This window comes from Equus caballus, chromosome 11, assembly GCF_041296265.1.
Source record: "Equus caballus isolate H_3958 breed thoroughbred chromosome 11, TB-T2T, whole genome shotgun sequence".
NCBI lineage: Eukaryota > Metazoa > Chordata > Mammalia > Perissodactyla > Equidae > Equus > Equus caballus.
The window spans coordinates 57,536,541-57,550,396 of NC_091694.1; the positions used below are offsets into that span (position 1 = coordinate 57,536,541).

At 48.0% G+C, this 13,856-nt stretch overlaps 1 protein-coding gene and 1 long non-coding RNA gene across 7 annotated transcripts in view; one reads left to right on the forward strand and one right to left on the reverse strand.

The window, feature by feature from the left end:
* The window catches only part of CDRT4 (CMT1A duplicated region transcript 4), a 54,098-nt gene extending 41,790 nt beyond the window's left edge, over positions 1-12,308 (reverse strand). For 3 of the 6 annotated variants that reach the window (XM_070228213.1, XM_070228214.1, XM_005597801.4), the window contains exon 1: positions 6,855-7,039. Coding sequence is in view for 2 of the 6 variants with exons in the window: in XM_001503419.5 (XP_001503469.3) it covers positions 6,855-6,879 (25 nt within the window). In the remaining 4 variants the exon portion in view is untranslated. Of the gene's footprint in view, positions 1-6,854; positions 7,051-12,194 lie in introns of those variants that run through there. The other 3 variants (XM_001503419.5, XM_070228215.1, XM_023653535.2) reach the window with 2 other exon arrangements.
* LOC138916327 (uncharacterized) lies at positions 7,085-7,790 on the forward strand. Its single transcript, XR_011423506.1, has 2 exons — positions 7,085-7,256; positions 7,464-7,790. It is a non-coding gene; the product is annotated as an uncharacterized lncRNA (long non-coding RNA).
* Positions 12,309-13,856: the final 1,548 nt, after the last annotated feature.

The window sequence follows — 13,856 nt, forward strand, 5'->3', positions numbered from 1 at the left end:
AAGCAATGTAGACTGTATCATATTAGACATTTTATTTTATGTTTATGGCTGATATTTAGAATGTACATGATTGTTCGTGTATCTAACAGACTTGCTAAACTCAGTAATTCTAATAGTTTATTTGTAGATTCTTTTGGGTTTCTACATATACAATCATAGTATACTAGTTAAGAACACTGGTTTTAGAATCAGACTGCCTTGCTTTTAAATTTTAACCATTTACTAAATGTAGGACTTTGAGAAAGTTGCTAGATTTTTCTAAGCGTCATTTCTCCCTCTACAGAATGGTGACACTCTCTCACAGGTTTACAGTGAGGACTAAATGAAACGAAGCACATCACATCTGGAGGCAGTGCTGGCACCCCCGGGCCTCCATTTATGGTTTGCTATTACATTCATAGTCCTCGTCTTTCCCATTAACTCCACAGCTCTCCAGATTCTGGCTTTTACCCTGTCATTTTATGGAATCACTCTCCAATGTGTTCCCTAGTGTCAACTTTAACAGGCTCCTTTTGGTCCTTGAGTTTCTTGATGTTTCTGTTGCCCTTGACATCTCCATCTCTGTGATGTCTTTTTTTCTGACACCAAATGTATGGGTTTTCTACCTGAACCAATTCTTGAACTCTCCGACACCAGCTGGGTGTACTACAATCCATTCCATTCTGATACCAACCACCTGGAGTGAGCACAGACCCCACAGGTCTCCATGGCTCTGCAGAGCAGTGAGTGAAGGACAGTATTTTCTATAAATGCTGCCAGATTACTTGAATATCCACATGGAAAAATAACTACCCTTAACTCCTACCCTCTCACAATACCCAAAAAATCAATTCCAGGTGGGTCATAGTTCTAAATGTTCGAAGTAAAACAATAAAGCTTCTAGAAGATGACATAGGAAATAACTTTATGCCCTCAGGGTAAGACAAGAGTTCTTAAAGAATTTCTGTTCACAGAAAGATACCATGAAGTGAATGAAAGGCAAGCCTCGGATTGGGAGAAGATTTTTGTACTCCGTGTAACCAAAAAGGGCTTGCATACAGAATATATTTTAAATTTTTTTTTAAAATCTACAATCAATAAAAAAAGACAGGAAAATAGGAAATTGGTCAAGAGACTTCAGGCACGTCACAAAAGACAATATCCAAGTGACAAAAAAAACAAGTGGAAAGGTACTCAAGCTCCAGGAAAATCACATTAAAACCGCGACGAGAATAAGAATAAGAATGAGTAAGAATGGTTGAAATTTTTTATACTGATAACGCCCAGTGGAGAGAAGATGCAGAGCAATGAGAACACCCCTCACGCTGCCAGTGGGAGTGTAAACTGAAACGGTTTGACATCATCTGCTAAAGACAAGCGTACACCACCCAGTGACCCACCAACTCCACACCCAGGTTCAGAACCATGTAACGTGAAAACGCACAGTCAAGAATGCTTGTAACTGGCGAAGCAGTTAAGTCCCTGTGCTCCACTTCCACATCCCGGTGTTCTGATCCTGGGCACAGACCTATCACTTATCAAAGTCCCACATATAAAGTGGAGGAAGATGGGCACGGAGGTTAGCTCAGGGCCAGTCTTCCTCAGCAAAAAGAGATTGGCGGCAGAGGTTAGCTCAGGGCTAATCTTCTGCAAAAAAAAACAAAAAAGAATGCTTGTAACTGCATTACTTATAATAGCCAAAAGCTGGAAATAACCCAAATATCCATCTAGAGTAAAGTGGATAAATACACAGTGATAGGTTCATTCAACGAAACACTATATAGCAATGAAAATAAATATGCTCTACCTATGTGCAACCACATGAATGAATTTCACAAACAAAGTATCGAGTGAAAGAAGCCAGGCACAAATGAGTAAATGTAGTGTGAGTCTATTTACATAAAGTTCAAAAAACAGTCAAAATATGACCAGACTGGTGGGGCAGCAGTTAAGTATGCACGTTCCGCTTCAGCAGCCCGGGGTTCACCAGTTCAGATCCTGGGCGTGAACCTACACACCACTTGTCAAGCCATGCTGTGGTAGGCGTCCCACATATAAAGTAGAGGAAGATGGGCATGGATGTTAGCTCAGGGCCAGTCTTCCTCAGCAAAAAGAGGAGGATTGGCAGCAGATGTTAGCTCAGGGCTAATCTTCCTCAAAAAAATAAATAAATAAAAATTAAAAATTTTTAAATTTTAAAATAATTAAAAAATTTAAAAACCAGGCAAAATATAGTGCTTAGGAACACAGCTCCTTGGTGTGAGGCAAGGACATAATTACCACAACTTCAGGAAGCAGTTACCTCTGAGCATTAGAGAAGAGGTAAGTGATGGGAGGAAAGAGGGGAGCTCCTACCCCCTGACCCAGGCAGTTGTCACCAAGTGTCAACTCCTGATAAATCACAGAGGCAAACTGGATGTCTTTGTGCACTTATGGATTTCAAAATTTTTAAAAAGTTTTGTGGATATAAGGATGGGCACGGCTGGGGAAAGGAGTGAGAGGAGTGGACGAGCACGAAGCAGAAGTTGCTAAAAGGAGGAAAGTGGAAGGTCGCGTGGAAGAGTTGCTGAGTGTCACTCATAACCCACCCGCTGTTAGAGAGCACGCGGGTGTTATCAGTGTGTGTGTACGGGGGTGTGTGTCTTTGTATGGGTGGATGTGTGTGTGTGTGTGTGTGAGTGCAGGTGTAGGTGTGTATGTGTGTACATGGATGTGGGTATAGGTGTATATGTGTGTATATGGATGTGTGTGGGTGTAGGTGTGTATGTGTACACATGGATATGTGTGGGCGGTGTGTGTGTGGGTATAGATGTGTATTGTGTACATGGATGTGTGTGGGTGAGTGCGGGTGTAGGTGTGTGTGTGTGTACATGGATGTGTGTGGGTGTAGGTGTGTGTGTGTGTACATGGATATGTGTGTGTGAGCGCAGGTGTAGGTGTGTATGTGTATACATGGATGTGTGTGGGTGTGTGTGTGGGTATAGGTGTGTATGTGTGTACATGGATGTGTGTGAGTGTGGGTATAGGTGTGTATGTGTGTACATGGATGTGTGTGTGTGTGTGTGTACATGGATGTGTGGGGGGGGTGTAGGTGTGTGTGTGTACATGGGTGTGTGTGGGTGGGTGTGAGTGTGGGTGTAGGTATGTATGTGTATACATGGATGAGTATGAGTGCGGGTGTATGTGTGTATGTGTGTACATGGATGTGTGTGTGTGAGTGTGGGTGTGTGTGTCTGTACATGGATGTGTGTGGGTGAGTGCGGGTGTAGGGGTGTGTGTGTGTGTGTAGATGGATGTGTGTGAGTGTGGGTGTGTGTGTACATGGATGTGTGTGTAAGTGTGGGTGTGTGTGTGTTTATGGATGTGTGTGGGGGGGTGTGTACATGGATGTGTGTGGGTGAGTGCAGGTGTAGGGGTGTGTGTGTACATGGATGTGTGTGAGTGTGGGTGTGTGTGTGTACATGGATGTGCGAGGGTGGGTGTGAGTGGGGCATGAGGGTGTACGGGGCTGTGAGAGAGACTCTCTTCAGCATCAGTGAGGAGACCTGATTGAGGGGTGAGGACAAAGGATCATATGTGGTGGAAAAACAAGAGGCCCGGAGGTGAGCAGGGTCAGAGCCTCCGAGTGTCAGGGAGATAAGGGGTCACCAGGCCAGGCTGGCGACGAACGCAGCACCTGGAGATGCACCACGGGCGCCCACACCTGTCGAAGCAGACGGCCATCAGCAGGACTCTCAGGCTGTCGCTACCAAACTGGCCCTGTCTCCCTACGGCCAAAAGTACGTGTCTAAACCAGAACAAAGTCGTTCTTACCCATGTTCCCAAAAACGTTAAGAATTTCAAAGGTAAAATAAACATTTATTTTAGAAATAAACAATGAAAATTGAAAATCAAAGTAGGCCAAGTGTTTCCCAGGCAGCAGGCCTGATCTGCTACACATTCCTGGTGTCTGGTTTCAGCTAGGCACTCACTGCAACTTGGCAAAGCTTTTCTTCCTTTCTCGTTGCTTTTTGGCACATTCCACGCCACTCCACCCTCTGCGAGCCGGGGGTTCTCCTCCCATCTTCTCTGCCACGGCCCCCCCACCATGCCGCTTACCAGAGGCTGCAGACGTGAGGTGGGCCCGTTCCAACCTCAAATGCCTCCTCCTTAGCACCCTCGTCTGTGCCTATCTTCCGGCCGGTCTGCCCTGTCATCAGAGATGTGCTGGCCTGAGAAGAACCAGGACTGGGCAAGTCCCATGAGGTCTGGGGAACAAACATGGCAAGGGGCCAGCCAGGGGCCAGCAGCTGGTAGAGAAGTCTGAGCTGAGACGCACAGGCTGGCTGAGATTTGAACAGCGAGCACCAAGTCAGGAGCAGGCAAAGCAACATTAGAGTCAATCCTGCAACGGAGCCAGAGGTCCGAGGCCCAGGAACCCAATACCGTGTGGGAGCATGGCATGGGAGTTCAGAGCTTGAGCCTTAGTGTCAGATGGTACTGGGTCCGAGTCCTGATTGTGGCATCTGCCACCCACGTAACTTTGGGTTAGTTACTGACCTCTCTTGGTCTCACTTTTCTCTGGCAAAGTGGGCACTGGATGAGCACGTGGATGGGATGGGGGTGGGCATGGGATGAGGAATGGGATGGCGATGGGGGTGGGCATGGGGATGGAAATAGTGATGACGATGGGCATGAGTTTGGGGCTGGAGCGATCATGGGCAGAAGTGAAGACCCACGGGCCAGGCAAGCCTTCAGGTGTGAGAGGCTGATTCATCTATGTCCTAAAAGATCCTGAGCTCATCAAAGGCAGAGCCCAGCTCCTGGCCGAGGCTTGGCCCCTGGCAGGAGTCAAATGAGGACACGCAGGGCACACGTGCAGGAACAACATTATCCGCCTCACTTGAATGTGTGCTGCCTCTTCAGTCTGCTGCTTTGCTGGTGGGATCTCATTTCTGACAGTGACACACCGCATGCTGGGAGTATTAGCAACTTCACAGCTTGGCAACAAGTCCTGGGACGGAGAGCGGTTGTGCGGACATGCATTTTCTGCTCTTGGTCCCACCCTCCTCATGCCTCTCCCCTTCAGCCTCGCTCTGCCTCCTCACCAGCATTTTCATAATGTTCCGTCTCCATCGCCCCCTCCCTTTCTGCTTTTAAACATTCCCAAGTCTCCCTTCCTCTAAAAAATTCCTCCCTTGACCCGAAGCTTCCCTCATTTCTATTTTTCTCCTTTTCTTTGCCAAAATTCCCCGAGGGAGCGGCCTGTACCAGCTGTGGCTCTTTTCCTCGCTCCCCAAGGCCCTGCAGCCTGGAGTCCATCCTCAAAACTACGACTGCCTCTGGGCAGGAAGGAGCAGAAGGCACAGCCAGCGGGGGCTCTAGATGTGCAGGTGGGCAGGCACACACACACACAGATGCACACGCGGAGACACACACACAGACACAAACACATACACAAGCACATGCGCGCACACAGATAAATACAGAGACATACACAGAGACATACAGCCATGCAGATAGACACAAACAGAGAAATGCACAAATACATACACACACAGACACCAACATACAGACACCAACATACAATCACACACACACACACTAACTAACCCATTCCAATATGGCAGCCAAAGGGCTCTCAATTTGATTAGAGATGAGGAGGAACCCCAGGGCCAACCATTGTTCAGCCTGAAGACCCCTGATGGTGGCAGCACCAGGAGGGCAAAGCGAGGATGCTAGAATCGATTTGCCTAGAGGTGGATCCAGGTTGCATGGGGCCTGAACGTTCCATGACTGGGGGGGAAGCCGTCTTTGTACCTTGCACAAGCCCCAGCCATAAGCACTCGGAAGACATCCATGAAATAATGTCAGCTGAGAAGGAGGGAGACAAGTGCTTGCCAGGAGTCCAGGAGGAAGTCTGTGACCTCGGGCCCCAGAAGGTCAACTGTGCAGGAAGCAGCTCTCTGACCCCAGGCCAGTCAGTGACCTCTCCCAGGCAAGTGGCAGAGTCTGCATCAGAACCGGGACCTCTGGCTGCCCGTGTTCTCACCCTTCCTTGCCCTTCTGCTCCTCTCATACCAACTCGATGCAGCTCGAGCAAGTGCAAAACCAGAGCCGCCAGCGTGGAGAGTGTGGCCTCCGGGGTCTCAGGCCACCAGAAACACCACCTGGGGTGGCTGCCTGGGTGCTGGGCCCAGCCTCCGCCAAGCAGCAGCAAGAAGGGGAGCGCCTCCTCATCTGTAGACAGTTTCCTCTCCCCCTTCCCCCGTCTACACCACAGCTCCTTCGTTGCCCATAAAGTTTACTAATTGTTGTTTTTATTTACTGACACCTTTTATTCCTTGTTCTTAATTATTTTTAAATAAGCAACCTGAATACTCATTACTCCTTTTTAAAAAAATCTATTGTCCATGTGACTCTTCATAATCTTCTTCCCTAAGGGTTCTTAATAGTAAAGGCATTTACCAATCCTAGCTTAAGGTTTCCACCAGGCTCCGCCCCACACCGCCAGAAGGACACGTGCGTATATTTTGTGTGCGTTTGTTTAGTTTTCCTGTTAAGTCGAGCTGTCACCCTGACTGCACAGTAGAATCACATGACCATTTTTAAAAACATGCCCACACCCAAACCCTGTGTAGACGGAGTTCATCAGCCCTGGGCGGCAGGGGTGGACATCAGCATGTTTTACAGAGGCCGCAAGGGGTGTGCGACCAGAGCTGGGAACCACCGAAGGAGAAGAATGCCGGAGACTCTGGGAGTCCCGAACAGGCCACCGGCTCCAACAAAGGGTGTGCCCTCCCGTGTGGGGTCCCTGCGTTTTTACTCTCACCCTGGACTCTCCCCATCGGGACACCTGGTGTTCCGGAGTGGGAGACGGGATCCCGCCCTGTTACCTGAGAGGTCCCCGCGATTCCCCATGCTTCCCTCGATGTCTTGGTGCTTCTCCTGCCCGGTGCTTATTCTTTGTCTGCAAGTGCCCCCCGTGTCCTCGACTCTACTTCCCCCTTCGTCCTCTCTTTGCTGCTGCCAGCCATCCCCTCTGCCACCCTCAAGTGGCCCAGGAGCCTGAAGTCAGGGGTAAATGGGGGCATTGTGACATCAGCAGCTGCCATGCTCCCCGCCCATGACTCTTCTGCCCTTGTTCTCGTCCTCCTCAGCAAGCGCATCTGCTGCAAGGGTGCGGTCCTCAAACCCTGACGTTGGAACTACCCTTCCGGCCCCCATAGTGAACGCTACTCTGTGCTGGCACTACACGTGCGTAATCTCATTCGGCATCTCTGATCCCAGAGGAGCAGGTGAGACACTTGAGTTACTTTCTCTTGAGCAAACTCTTTTTCTGCCCCACACCTGGGCAGGAACAGAGATGGATGAGACCAGCGATCGACTTCCTTACTACCAGAATCACCTAGAAAGTCTGTTAAGACCCAGTTGGCTGGGTCCCACCCCAGAGTGCTGGTTCAGTCGATCAGGAGTGGGCCCTAAGAATGTGCCTTTCTAACAAGCTCCTTTCAGCGTTCTTCTAAAACAAGATGCTCTGCGGATGGACTGGAGAGAGAACTGCTGTCACTACGAAGCTGTTCGGAATCAGCCCCCTCCCCTCCACTCCAATGACCTGTCCACATTTGCAACAGGGAGCACATGCAGCTTCCAACCTAACATGCAACCCCAACTCTGAAAAATCTCCAAGATTCAAGAAGGACTCGGCACACAGCAGACTGGGCAGTCTGGCGGTTTAATTGCCGGTGTCAGCTTGGGACAGCATCTGGAGCCAGGCTGGACTCGTATATTACAGAGTCATCACGCCCTACTAATAACTCGTCTGAAAAGTCTCTTTCAGTATCCGTTTTTCTCGGCCCGCCCCCCCCCCCCCCCCCCCCACTACTCCAATCCCTGTCCGGCCAGGAATCTGAAGTCCTCTGGCCTCTCTGCAACCAAAGCAAGCGCGTCATCTTCCTCAAAATTGCCAGCAATTTCCAGTTATCTCCTCGTCTCCAGGGTTCTCTGGAATCTTGAGAGGGAGGCACACACTGGAAAAATCCCAGGCCTGGAAGGCAGGAGGTCTGTCTCTCTGTGGCAGTGTTATCACTTAGTGGAAGGAAAATGCACATCAGACTTTCCCCAACATGAGCCTACCTCTCCTTACCGCCCACAAGCAACAGCCTTGTTCAGACCCTTCCTTGTCGCTGTCCTTCTCTAAGTCATCCTCTGTCCTCTCCAGCCTCCCTTCTCTCCAGGCCCCAGGTCCTCTTCAAGTCCAGGCCCCGACTCCCTTCTGATCCTATCTCACTCTATAACTTCAGCAGGGCTGTGCCTCGAACCTCTTCTCACGCATCATGAAGGACACTCCAAATAAGGGACGGAGCTTGCGTGGCCTGGCTGTTTGGGGATGCTGTAGGCATGCATGGGCAAGGGAGGAGATGAGGTCTGAGAAGTTTTTGTCCTCTCTCCTGGCAAGTCTAGGGAAGACTGTAGTCATCTTTGTGTGCAAAGGCCAGGGGCAGCAATAAGCGTGCAGTGTAGGAGATGGCAGGTGACCTACCCACATTTCACGAGAACCAAAGATGCAACCCTTACAGCCTTCCACAGCTCGAAGTGGCTCTTTGAGCTGCTTATAGGCCTGATGCTACAGGTGACAGGGGCCAGGGCTCAGCACGGAGCCAGACCCCTGGACCAACCAGTTAAAGAACCATTCGTGAGTGACATCAGCCCCACCACCTGCCAGCACACAGCCGTGCTTCAGAGGCCACGATGCTAGTCACGTCTGTGTCTATGTTGTTCATGGCAAGACTCCCAGCCTGGCAAAGGAAATCTATAGACCGAGTTATTTTCCTCCCACAGGCTTGCCTGGCCTTTGTTCACTTTAGGGAGGTGCATTTTTGCCTCCTCTGTGGGCAGCGAATTCCCCACGAGTCAGCATGATGTGAATCTAGACTCACCCACTGGCTCCTATGGGCTGTGAGAGGGACAGACTGAGCAAGTGTGCAACACGAGCCTCTGTGCCTCCCTGGTGCTGACCAGCCCGAGATGCCTCATGGGCTCCCAAGGACTCTGAGTGCACTCACTGGCCTCGTCACTGGCACTCCTTGTGACCCACAAAAGGCAGGGGCTGAGCACGCCCCTTCCCTTTGTTCAGTACAGAGTGACTTAAGGCCCCTGGGGTTCAAAAGCTGGCTCTAGGTGTCGCCCGTGCAGGCGCCCTGTGCAGGGTACTGTTCTCAACTCTCCACACGCTGACTCCATGTTCACAATCTCTACACGGACCTAACAGGTAGGGTCTACTCTTTTAATCCCCATTTTAGAAATGAACAAACTGAGGCACAGAGATGTTAAATGAATTGCCCATCGGCACACAATTCATAAGTAGAAGAATCAGATGTGCAAACTCCAGAATGTGCGCCACTAAGAAGGGGAAACCCAGGCAGCCCTCTGCATCAATTCAACGTGAGAACCCACTCGAAACCCATGAGGGGGCTTGTCCAGACCCCCAGCTCCTGCCTCTCCTACATGCGCTCCTCTTTCCCTCCGCCATCCCCAAATCACTGGCTAAGGACTCAGACGTATCTTTTTGGCCTGCACACACAGATTTCCTATGAAAACTGAAAAGAAAATCAGGGAGAAATCAATGCTTTGGGTCAGAAGTCCATCAACTCTCCCTCGGTCCCCAAGTTGCCTTTCAGGGTGTGAAACATCAGCACACATCGCTCCTTCCTAGTGGAGCCTGCAAGGCCGGCACCTCCAGTTGACTAAGTCAAAGATGGACATCTGATCAAATCAGGCAGATAAGAACTCCCCACCATGCTCGCCCTGCCCGCTGTGCTGCCTCTCTGGCTCGTGCAGAACCAAGCTCTAAGTTACGCGTCAAAGGCCATCTTCCACAGTGGGGCACAGAACTCAAGGCTCTTGAGGAACGGGCTGGGAACGTAAATCTCCTAAACAAATGAGCTTCACTCACTAAGGCGTGGTGGGGTGACTGCCTATAGGTGCTGAATTTGAAAGTCTTAGAAACATAACAGCAGCCCCAAAATACATCTGTGTAGACCAGGTCTGAATTTGGGCTCCAGGCTGCAATCCTGCAGAAAAGCCTCCCCACCTCTCCCCTCCCCACGACCCACCCCACAGAGAACCAATCGTTGCCTTCGTTGTGCCCGTGGCCTCGATCTTGCGTCTTCTGATGCTCTTATACTGCACTACCATCATTCATGTGCCCATCAGACCACAGCTCTTTGAAAAACTAATGGCAATCACTACCAGCCTTTATTGAGGGTTTCTCAGGGGCCAGGCAATATGCCAAGAGCTTTACATCCATTATCTCACTTGGTCCTCATAGCCACCCTAGAAACCAGGGACAATTTTTTAATCCCCATTTTTCAGATGAGGAAATTGAGTCTGAGAGAGGTTGAATAATCTGCTCAAGGTCATACAGCAAGCAATGAGGTGGGATGGGCAGAGGTGGGATCTGAGCCCAGGCAGTTTGGCTCCAGAATCTGCCTGCTTGACCAGCACTTTATTTTGGAAGACAGGACTTGTGTCCTAAGCCCACTGAGAGATTCAGTGCCCAGGACTTTGGTGTAAATAAAGCAAATTACTTCAACAATACTTTATTGGGCAACCATAACACGAAAAGGTTGCTTCCCTTCTTCCACAGAGGCAATTACAGGGGCTCATTTCCATGATGTCTCCCCTGACCCACAAGTTCTTCTCAAGAAAAATGGCTCCTATGTGGATAAACCTTGAAAACATTAGGCTAAAGGAAAGAAGCCAGTCAGAAAAACTCCATATTATAATATTCCGTTTACGTGAAATGTCAAGAATAGACAAATCCATAGAGACAGAAAGTAGAGTGGTGATTGGTTAGGACCGGGGTGGGCGGGGGTGCCGTGGCTGGGAGGGTTGAGGAGGTGACAGCTAAAGGCCAGGAGTTTCTTGTTGGGGCAATGAAAATGTCCTAAAAATTGACTGTGGCGATGGTTTCACGACTCTGTTAATATACTGAAAACCACCGAATTGTATAATTTAAATTGGTGAATTATATGGATTGTGAACTATAACTCAATGAAGCTGTCTAAAACAAGAAAAATATCTACTGAATTATCTTTCCAAATATATGTCAAAGATTAGATGGGAAAGAGAATAGATGAAAGATAGTTAATCACAAATAATGATAAGTTAGATAGCTGGCTAAGTAGACCTGTATCTAGGTAGACAGATGATAGATAGATTTAGACATGTTTCTTGTTTATTTTTTCCCTCATGTTCTCCCTTCCAAGACCAGCAACCTGAAAGAGTGGAAGATCTATTAACAAATCTTGAGAGTTACTAAGTTATTAAGAAGATGGCAAACAGCAAACACAGAGGATTGGACATTCAGCCATAGATACACACATGTACTTCCTCCACTAGCTCCCTCAGCACTTTCTTCCCAGCTCTGACGTCCCAAATCATTTGGGTTGTCTGTTACTTCTCTTAGATGTGTCTTGAAACTCCCAGCTTTGAACAGTGTCATCATGTTGGAGCTCAAGATGAATTTTACCCAGTCAACCCTCAACTTTCAACTCAGGGAAGAAGGCTGCAATATAGTGATCCAGAATAACGAGCAAACCCATAGGAATTTCTTTTATCTTTAGGAAACTTTACGTAATTTATTTTGCAAGAGCTCTACATACCTAATTCCATCTTTTACTGGCATCTATTCACATGAGTTTATGCTCCCAGAAGAAACTCTGGAGCTACATAGGGTGCTGGTGGAGTGACTGAGAGGAGAGATGGGAGAAAGAGCACATTCTCTGAATCAAGAGTCCTGGAACGCAGAGAGGAAGGGACGCTGTGTCAAGCCTACCTCAGCTGTGGACCCTTACTGACCCATCAACTATAGGCATCTACCCTTCAACAGCCCCCAGAACAAGCAGGAAGAGGGACTCAAATGCCTCATAGGGAGTTCGAGACATGAAAGCAAAATCCTGCCCCGTAGGAACTAAACAAAACCTTTTGAGGATTTCCCTCTGGGCCAATCAGTAGGGTCAGTGTGACGCTCCAGAATGCTAGCCATTCCCAGCTACATCAGGCACGTTCCCGCTGTTTCCCCCACCCGGATTGCCCTCTTCTCCTTCTCTGTTTTGAAAAACTCTACCCATCCTTCAAGGCTAGCTTCACCTCTGTGAGGCCTTCTCTGCTCCCATCAGGCAAAGCTAATCACTCCTCCTTTGAAGGTCCCCTAACACAGCATTCACACTCACCTCACAGTAAGAGCGTGGATTCTTCCCGCGCTTGTTTACAGCAGGCGAACGGCTTCCTAAGGGTAGCAACCGTGTTTTAGTTACCACTACATCCAAGGCACGAAGGGCTGGCAAGGTGCCTGGCACACCTCCTGCCGTGCATTAGTGAGTTATTATTTTTTAGAAAACCTATAATTAATTTAAAATAGTGCAATTATATTGCATCACACTTTTAGTATATTGAAAAGCATTACCTTTTTTTAGACTTTATTTTATATATGGTATAGATATACTTTATATATACGGTACAGAGATTTCCCATTTACTCCCTGCCCGCACACATACATAGCATCCCTCATTATCAATATCACTCACCAGAGTGGTACCATTTTTACCAACGAATCTATGTTGACACATTATAATCACCCAAAGTCCACAGTTTACATTAGGGTTCACTCTTGGTGTTACATATTCTATGGTTTGGGACAAATGTATAATGCCGTATATTAATCATTATAATATCATAGAGTATTTTCACTGCCCTAAAAGTCCTCTGTGCCCTGCCTATTCATCTCCCTCCCCCAATCCCCTGGTGACCATTAATCTTTTTATTGTCTCCATAGTTTTGCCTTTTCCGTAGTATCATATAGTTGGAATCATCCAGTATGTGGCCTTTTCAAATCAGCTTCTTTCACTGAGTGATATGCATTTACAGTTTCTCCCTGTCTTTTCATGGCTTGATACTCATTTCTTTTTAGTGCTGAATGATATTCCATCGCCCAGATGTATCACAGTCTATTTACGCATTCGTCTGCTGAAGGACATCTTGGTTGCTTCCAAGTTTTGGCAATTATGAATAAAGCTCCTAACAAACATCCGTGTGCCAGTTTTGGTGTGGACGTAAGTTTCAGTTCATTTGGGCAAATACCAAGGAGCACAATTGCTGGATCACAGAGTATATTCTCTTTTGTAAGAAACCACCAAACTGTCTTCCAACACGGCTTTACCATTTTGCATTCTCACCAACAATGTATGAAAGTCCTGTTGCTCCACATCCTCGCCAGCATTTGGTGTGTTCCAGTGTCATCAGTGTTCCAGATTTTAGCCATTCTAAAAGGTTTGTAGTGGTATCTCACTGTCGGTTTAATTTGCAATTCCATGATGATATATAACGTGGATCATAGAAGCATTACTTTTTCCACGTAAGCATCAAAAATGTCGCAATGAGTTTAGAAAATTGTTTTCTCATTCCTGCTTTTTATAATTTCAGGAACCCTGAAGTAGCCTGTGGCACTCTTGACCTTCAACAAACCCTATGCATACATCAAAGTCCTATACAGAAAGTGTCCAGGAAATAGCTGCTGATCGATTGTTACTTTATTGCAGAATTCCTTTAAGATGGACAAATACCAGCAGATGGTGGTTTGTGTATAGGAAAACAAACTTGACACTTTTCCATTTCCTTTCGGGCCCTGGATTACAGGATGCTGTATGCCCATACTTATCCCATAAGGCATGTCTCTGCCTACTGACCCGCACAGCAGCAACCCTTCCCAGCGTATTTCTCCCTTGGCTACTGAAGACCTAAAAGCCCCAGGGAGTAAGTATTCCACTGCCAAGCACCTTGTGGCACAGTAGGAAGGCTTTAGGCTCTGTTTTTACTAATCTGGAAGCCTTAGGAAG